At 34.2% G+C, this 9,276-nt stretch overlaps 1 protein-coding gene across 1 annotated transcript; it reads left to right on the top strand.

Moving 5' to 3' along the window:
* The first annotated feature begins 419 nt into the window (after positions 1 to 419).
* Positions 420 to 2,208, top strand: LOC123545999 (prothoracicotropic hormone-like). Its single transcript, XM_053550434.1, has 2 exons — positions 420 to 431; positions 1,741 to 2,208. The coding sequence occupies exons 1-2, from the start codon at positions 420 to 422 to the stop codon at positions 2,206 to 2,208; spliced, it is 480 nt and encodes a 159-aa protein (XP_053406409.1).
* Positions 2,209 to 9,276: the final 7,068 nt, after the last annotated feature.

Below are 9,276 nucleotides of genomic sequence, written 5' to 3'. Positions count from 1 at the left end.
AAAGAAAAATAAAACGTCTACACATGTAAAAAGACTGAAATCAAATGTGTCACATCAAGAAAATCTCCTTAACAATTAAACAAACAGAAAGTCACAGCCTTTACAAAAAACCTTATCCACCAAAACTATATTCAAGATTCCAATTGAGTTGTAAATGACTATAATTAGATGTCACAAGTCTAGTCATATAACTTGTTTTATTAAAAAAGAATTCAACAGAAAAAGAATAGAATGATTTGTTGTTTATAAATTATATAGAAATACAATATCTGTAATGGAAAACATTTTTTTTCTTAGCATATGATGTTCCGCAATTTGTATGTTCATGAAATAAAAATGAGCATTTAGATTAAATTTATTCCCGTGTCCTCCATAGAAAAGACGAATACACCTTGACAATTCTCAGACCTTTAACGAATATGAAATGTAAGGTAAATTTTCTCAACAATTACGGGATTAATATAAAAACATTCTTATATTCTTGTTTGAATGCTCTTATATATTATGTTTGAGTTTTGCCAATTGTGTAGATGTATATGTAATTTCAAGCAATATGGTATTTGACAGGGGGATTTGAAATTTTCCAAATATTTATGATAAACGTATACCATCTGTGACAAGAATTAGTTGTGTGTCCGTTTTGTAGTTGGTGAGCAGTCAAAAGTGCATGAGTGTTCAACAAAATGTTAAATAGAGATAAAATATATTACTTACTATCAGAAACAGGAACATTGAAATTGTTTTAGGCCTCATTGTAGAACATGATTGTTGCATTTGTCTGTTGAAATCACTAGAACGAACTATCCGTAATTTTCTTGCTCAGAGTACACATATTCAACATGGAAACTGTGAACAAAGCTTTTTACTATATTTGTTTACTTGCTCATCAATATTATCAGGCTGATATAAGCAATTCAAATGACCGTATCAATTACCGTATTGCTTCTAAAGTTAATGAAATGATACTATATCAGGCTTTTAAAGTGCATATCACCTATACCTCGGAATTGTTAGGAATAAGGCCAGTAATTCGCTCGAAAATGTGCTTCCGTAGTGAAGTCGAGAGAGGTCCCTAATTTTCCTATTTTTTTGCGCAGTCGTGTAGAACGAGTGCTTAAACACACTCTTTCGCTGCTAAAATACATTCTGCATGGAACGAGAGATAGATTTAAACCGAAAGTAGGGGTTTATTGTGCGGGCAAGAGCAAATATGCGCTATTTTAGGGTAGTTGACCACAACTGACTTGCATTTCACTAGGAGCTGTTCAACCCCCTATTTTCTTTTCCCCTTTTCGTCAATTTATGATAGAAGTTTCATGAAAATAGGTGTAGGAAGAACCGATGTTCTATAAAGATACGTAAAGACGACCTGAAGTTGTCGTTTTTTATATGAAACAAAAAGGATTTGAATTAATTACTAATTTTCAACCTGTGAATATCTTTCTTTTCTCGTTGACGACTGATTTTGATTTATTACAGTTTTACCGTAAAGCATGTGCTATCTGTCATTTAAAATTCACCTTATATTTGTGTATATTTGTATGAAATACCAGCTTGAGGGCATCTAACGTGTCATGCATTAGGTCCTAATTTAAAGGTAAAAAGCACTTCTGATGATTAAATTGTTCATGAAACTAGTGGTCCCAAAAGACAGATAGCCTCTGTTTAAAAATGCTCATTAGCAAATATTTGGCTTGCAGTCAGTGTAATATTTAAAATTACCCGTATGACCTTTTTCAGGTTTTTGAACTGAGTGTCTTGGCTGCCATTGCTGTTCTCTTCAACAACCCAGCTATAGCAAAACCAACAGAGTTGCAATCACATCAAAACGAAATAAAACGAACGATTCAGTCTAACTTGGCTACAAGCAGACTATATCTACAGGGTCATACATCTAACAGAACGGTACCGGAATCTGACGCAGGATATCCTTTGCCTACTGACTGGCATTGTCTTTCTTTAACTCGATGGCGTGACCTGGGAGAAAACTATTACCCAAGATTTATAAAGCAAGAATTATGTACTTCAAGGCAATGTTACAACGATTTCTACACGTGCTTTCCGCAGTATTACCCATTAACAGTACTGAGAAAACGTCGTGATAATGAGGAATCACGTGAAGAAACAGCCCTTCCTCTGCAGCTCAGAGAAATGTGGGTGTTTGAAGTAATAGATGTGCCAGTGGCCTGTATGTGTGGAACAGGATAAATGCATTCCTAATCACCCTCTGGTCTTTAAACTTCTGGAATTTTAAACAAGGACACGTTAATGCTAGCGTCTTACATAGACAAACAGAAAACAGAACACCTATATAATGAAACAGAGAAATATGGTTTTCGAAAACAGACCACTATAACTGTACAGCAAAGTTTAACACTGCCGTGCACAAACATTTGGAACATTGTTAAAAAAATACAGAACTATTTATAAGTACTGATTATACTGTCTGGTCAAATTGCTTGTAATATTGACTATTTGAGTAAAATTACCATGGCGACAATAAACCCGAGGTTGAAAGAAACGTAAATTGGAATTCGGAAATTTTTTATGGGCAAACTTCTGAATTTAACGATTTCTCCTTAAATTCTGTCCCTTTTATCACTTACCTCATATTAGGTAGAAGTACCATTTTTTTTTGTTCAGGGCCAACCGCCATAAGGTCAAGGGCACTGCGGTCAGATAGCATGGTCATATTGGTAAAACTTTTATGGCAAACATCTCAATTTTATTATGCTGACATTATAATTATCAATTGAGCCGTGCCATGAGATAACCAACAAAGTGGCTTTGCGACCAGCATGGATCCAGACCAGCCTGCGCATCCGCGCAGTCTGGTCAGGATCCATGTTGTTCGCTTTTAAAGCCTATTGGAATTAGAGAAACTGTTAGCGAACAGCATGGATCCTGACCAGGCGGCGCGATGCGCAGGCTGGTCTGGATCCATGCTGGTCGCAAAGCCACTATGTTGGTTTTCCCATGGCGCGGCTCAATTAGTCATTGAAAGAGACAACCATCATTTTGTTTAAGAGGTCAAGGCCACTGGGTTCAGGTTTTATTAAAGTGTTCAAAGTTCATTCACTGTTTTCTGTCATTGGCAAACAGTTTTGAAAAGTCATTCACGCTCTGATTTATTTTGCTAAAAGACCATTGTCATGTTTGTTTGTTTTTGTTGGGTTTAACGTCGCACCGACACAATCATAGTTCATATGGCAACCTTTCAGCTTTCATGGTGCCCCTCCGTGCATTACCTGGTAGAACCACCGACCTTCTGTAAGTCAGTTGAATGGCTTCCTCACATTAAGAATTCAACGCCCCGAGTGAGGCTTGAACCCACATTGGTGAGGGCCAAGTGATACCAAGTCAGTGACCTTAACCACTCGACCATGGAGACCCAAGGATGGTCATATTTGTATGGAAATTCACGTGTTAAGTACTGCTTAGGTAAAAGATTGTAAACGTATCACAAATTTCAAACTTCCGTAACTGTTACCGTCGAAAATTATGGTCTAAAATAGATAGTTCATTCACTGTAGGCAATAACTTGTCATTCGAATTCCTTACATAAAACGTTTTCTGCAGACCAAGTGCAGTGTTACCTAAAATAGGTTTATTCGTTTTAAACAACGTAGGCAATTTTATTGTTTTCTATAATGTCGCAACGATATGTTTTTTACCTTTCAAAATCAAGTAGACCTTACTTATTTGGCTATTTTCTTATTTCATTGTACTGGTCCGTATACATCAGTTGGCTGAGTTACCTTAGACTTTCTTCTTCATAGTTTATTTCTGACCTGATTTCATCAAATAACTGATAAATACTTATAACTTTATCTTGTATAGGTTTTTGGCATTTTTAATGTCAAAGATATGTTTTGGTTTTCAATATAGGAAATAGTTCGTTATAAAGTACACTCACTATTCACATTTAGTCATAAATGATATAAAAAGGATTGTCGAAATTATATTGGATTCTTCCAGTAACTTATGTTTATTTTAGTTAAAGATATATAAGACCCTGAAATTCATAACTAAAAATTTAAAAAACTACTTCATAGCCAAAAACTAACACGCGCGTATGTATAAACAGAATTGTGTGTTAGGTTATAAAAAGTATGCACCTTATACGTATATGAAGAAAAAATCAAATATATACACATCGACATGTATCAAACTGATATTTGTTGAATTGTGCTCCATTTTGAAAATAAAATTCAATTATATACTCAGTGATTTACGGTTCCGTATATTTATTTAATTATTAAAAATTGTTATAACTTATTAAAAATACCGAACACTCTCTCTCTTGGCGTTTTTGTATTTATTATTATTGTTATTGTTCAAGAAAATAAAAGAAAACCCAAGTATTATACTAACGGTTCTAATAAACTGACATCTCTTTTAATCTAAGATATGTCACAAAACGTTATTGACCGGCTGTGATGTATGTCCAGGCGGCAGGTTACAGCATTTTTTTTTCTGTTTTCGAAGCGAAATAGAAAAAGGTTCGAGGTGTCATGTGACCCAAAAATTTGATTTGACTGTCCATGGATATTTTTTCAAATTAAAACACTCTCATGACGTCACTCCTTTGTACTCGCAGTACTGTAATTTTTTTTATATTGGACTGCTTTCAATTGGGCTCATTTGACTGTATTTTCCAGAGAACATGTCTTGGTCCATTGTGTTTATTCGTGGAAAACTGGATACTACTAGCAAGGTGTCCATTAAAACTAAATGACTACCGTATGTAAATGCAAAATATGAACTTTGACAGAATTTACACATTTGGTGAAAGATAAGATAAGATAAAGATGATTGCAGATTATAGTTAGCTCTTATAAGCGTGGTGCTAATGATACCTTCTGATACATCCTCTAGAATCAAACTGCATATAGTTTGCAATCCTCATATAAACATTATTATAGTTACTATCGCTGCAGTGAAATACTAAAATACTTTCACTGCAGTGTAAATATGATTGCCCTTGGCCAGTGATTGATTCTTATTTAAATTCAGTACATTATCATTGGATCGTGATAGTATCACTTTTGTAGACATAATCAGTATCTAACATTCACTCTTTCCCGTTGCGAGGTTATCGCTCTTAGGAAATGGTACAATATGGTGTTCAATTTATAAGTATAACAGGGATATATTAATGGAAAAGCATCAACAATTAAGAGTTAACCTGGGTTTAATTGATGAATACCATTTCTTAAGCATCATCTTTACAGTCAAAGAGGCATTCACATTCTAAAAATTAATTACTTCAGTATCTAATTAAAGCACATTTGCAATTATCGGATAGCGTCAATCGGAACGTTCAGTTTTTATCCAAAATATGAGCTGCATGTCACGTGCTCCTTTCTTGCCCGTGCAGTGCACGTTTTAAAAGCAAAAAGACCAAGAAATAATTCCATGATCAATTATCAGATTTAAATCTGACTTTAGTAACAGAAACAGTTCGTTAATTTATCATTATCGGATAGCGTTAATCGGAACGTTCAGTTTTTATTTAAAATATGAGCTGCATGTCACGTGCTCCTTTCTTGCCCGTGCAGTGCACGTTTTAAAAGCAAAAAGACCAAGAAATAATTCCATGATCAAATATCAGATTTAAATCTGACTTTAGTAACAGAAACAGTTCGTTATCATATGCTTAAAACATATGAAAATGTAACTCAACAGCGCGCACGAACGTGGTCGAAATGTCTGAGAAGGTAAAGTTCCGAATACGACAATAACGAATACAAAAATCGGTATTTCTTTCTATTTTAGCCAAATGAATATTCGAGATAGGTTTCAGTTATGCTAAAACATCAATGCATTTTATTGCTTGGTGATAAAATTGTGCGCTTATTAGGTGGAGAAATAAAATGCATTCAAAATGGGGCTGACTTGATCAATCGCACCGTAACAAATATGTTAAATATTTATATGGTTTTAACTTTCTTTAAAAAGCTGTTGAACATTACGTTTAACCTTAGTAATATATTACCAATTCGCCTACCCGGTCTCCAGCACTTTCAACGATTATAAAATAAAATGTATTATCGAGTATCGGACCGGCACTGGAAAAGTTAAGATGAAATTACTTAAGGTATCCGATCCACAAATAAGCAAGTTCTATATAACAAAGCTATTAAAATATATCAAATATTGATGCCTATTAAACTCATATAATTTGGTATCATTTTAAAGTGTATTGTCTACTGAAAAAAAATTACATTACAAAAATACGTTATAGATTTTTTTTATTATATTATAGTCTTTAATGATACTTCAACAGAAATTCAGTTAATACAGTGCAAGATTTATCACTTCGCAGTCAGAAAGCATGTCTGTAGCGATTCGTGCATATTATTTATAGTCATCTTATTTACTAATTCTTGTTCAGCTGACACAACACTTTCAAATGATACCTAAAACACATGGGGTCATCGAAATTTACTAATGCATCAGAATGTTGAGAAGGTATTTCAAAACTTGGTTTTTACGGGGATGTGGTTTACAAAATTCGTTAGATTTTGGGTCATGGTAATTTTCCAGCTGTATTTGGTAAAAATTGTAAAACGTTTTATTAAAAAAGGTTACGACCCAACTGATTTTAGACACGCCGTATGTTTAGTATTCAACCCGTTTACAGTTGGACACTGCGCTTGCCTCTTTGATTGTGTCTGACGGAAGAGGGGGAGGATTCTGTGATAAGCAGTTTTTAAATCCCACACCAGAACTGAATTGTTTTCTGGCCTCTTTCGTCGGGCCCATAAGTGTGTTTCTTTTGATGCTCCGTCTTCTGCAAAGGCATTAAGAGATACGTTTTTGGTTCTTAAGGTTTGTTTTTTTATATAATTATAAAGGAAAATTTTTTGTTTTACATGTCATGCCTTTTGTTTCCATTGTGTGTGCCTGAGGTTAATCTGGAGGGGATTACTTTTATTTACACTGTCACGTGACTTTTGAACATGGAGGGGGTAAGAGTGACGTTGGGTGCGCACCATAAACCGGTTTAAGCTTCCCAGAGGGGGATTTTGCCACTTAACGTTCCAAGGCGGTGCCCCACTGTGTTCCTTTATTTATTTGTTTTGTCATCGTAGGTTTCCTTTGTGCTGCGTGCTATGAGTTTCTTTTAGGGGAGGCTGCGTTCTTGGAACGTGACATTCCCTGTCTGATATGTATCCTTGCTTTTTGTCTTCCATTTTTATCTTTTCCTTTGTTGCTTGATCAAAGTATGACATATGTATTAATGTATGTATTTTAATTTTGGGAATTAATATGTTTAAGCTAAATTGGACACCTAATTACGCGTATATCGAGAGCCGAGCGTAAAACTATTGTATCTTGTTTTGTAATAATATACGGCTACAATAGTTTCGCGCTCAGCTCACGATGTATTGTAAATTACAGTATTTTTTTAGCTAAATCTGAATATCAGTAAGGCATGCAATGACGGAAAGTTTATTAAATGTACTAATTGATATCAACATTCTAGAATCCGGCATTAGTAAATTTCGATGACCCCATGTGTTTTTGGTATCATTTGAAAGTGTTGTGTCAGCTGAACAAGAATTAGTAAATAAGATGACTGTAAATAATATGCACGAATCGCTACAGACATGCTTTCTGACTTCGAAGTGATAAATCTTGCACTGTATTAACTGAATTTCTGTTGAAGTATCATTAAAGACTATAATATAATAAAAAAAATCTATAACGTATTTTTGTAATGTAATTTTTTTTTCAGTAGACAATACACTTTAAAATGATACCAAATTATATGAGTTTAATAGGCATCAATATTTGATATATTTTAATAGCTTTGTTATATAGAACTTGCTTATTTGTGGATCGGATACCTTAAGTAATTTCATCTTAACTTTTCCAGGGCCGGTCCGATACTCGATAATACATTTTATTTATAATCGTTGAAAGTGCTGGAGACCGGATAGGCGAATTGGTAATATATTACTAAGGTTAAACGTAATGTTCAATAGCTTTTTAAAGAAAGTTAAAACCATATAAATATTTAACATATTTGTTACGGTGCGATTGATCAAGTCAGCCCCATTTTGAATGCATTTTATTTCTCCACCTAATAAGCGCACAATTTTATCACCAAGCAATAAAATGCATTGATGTTTTAGCATAACTGGAAACCTATCTCGAATATTCATTTGGCTAAAATAAAAAGAAATACTGATTTTTGTATTCGTTATTGTCGTATTCGGAACTTTAACTTCTCAGACATTTCGACCACGTTCGTGCGCGCTGTTGAGTTACATTTTCATATGTTTTAAGCATATGATAACGAACTGTTTCTGTTACTAAAGTCAGATTTAAATCTGATAATTGATCATGGAATTATTTCTTGGTCTTTTTGCTTTTAAAACGTGCACTGCACGGGCAAGAAAGGAGCACGTGACATGCAGCTCATATTTTGGATAAAAACTGAACGTTCCGATTGACGCTATCCGATAATTGCAAATGTGCTTTAATTAGATACTGAAGTAATTAATTTTTAGAATGTGAATGCCTCTTTGACTGTAAAGATGATGCTTAAGAAATGGTATTCATCAATTAAACCCAGGTTAACTCTTAATTGTTGACGCTTTTCCATTAATGTATCCCTGTTATATTTATAAATTGAACACCATATGGTACCATTTCCTAAGAGCGATAACCTCGCAACGGGAAAGAGTGAATGTTAGATATTGATTATGTCTACAAAAGTGATACTATCACGATCCCATGATAATGTACTGAATTTAAATAAGAATCAAACACTGGCCAAGCTCACTCATATTTACACTGCAGTGAAAGTATTTTAGTATTTCACTGCAGCGATAGTAACTATAATAATGTTTATTTTGAGGATTGCAAACTATACGCAGATTGATGCTAGTGGATGTATCAGAAGGTATCATTATCACCATGCTTATAAGAGCTAATTGTAATCTGCAATCATCTTTATCTTATCTTATCTTTCAGCAAAATGTGTGAAATTTGTCAAAGTTCATATATTGCATTTACATACGGTAGTCATTTAGTTTTAATGGACACCTTGCTAGTAGTATCCAGTTTTCCACGAATAACGCACAATGGACCAAGACATGTTCTCTGGAAAATACAGTAATAAGCCCCCATTGAAAGCAGTCCAATATTAAAATTACAGTACTGCGAGTACAAATAAAGGGAGTGACGTCATGAGAGTGTTTTAATTTGAAAAAATATCAATGGACAGTCAAATCTAATTTAAGGTCGCGTGTTACCTCGAAC

Source organism: Mercenaria mercenaria, chromosome 9 (genome assembly GCF_021730395.1).
Source record: "Mercenaria mercenaria strain notata chromosome 9, MADL_Memer_1, whole genome shotgun sequence".
In the NCBI taxonomy this organism is placed as follows: Eukaryota; Metazoa; Mollusca; class Bivalvia; order Venerida; family Veneridae; genus Mercenaria; species Mercenaria mercenaria.
Note: the sequence above shows the minus strand (reverse complement) of the source record. Positions and strands in the feature narration are given on the sequence as shown.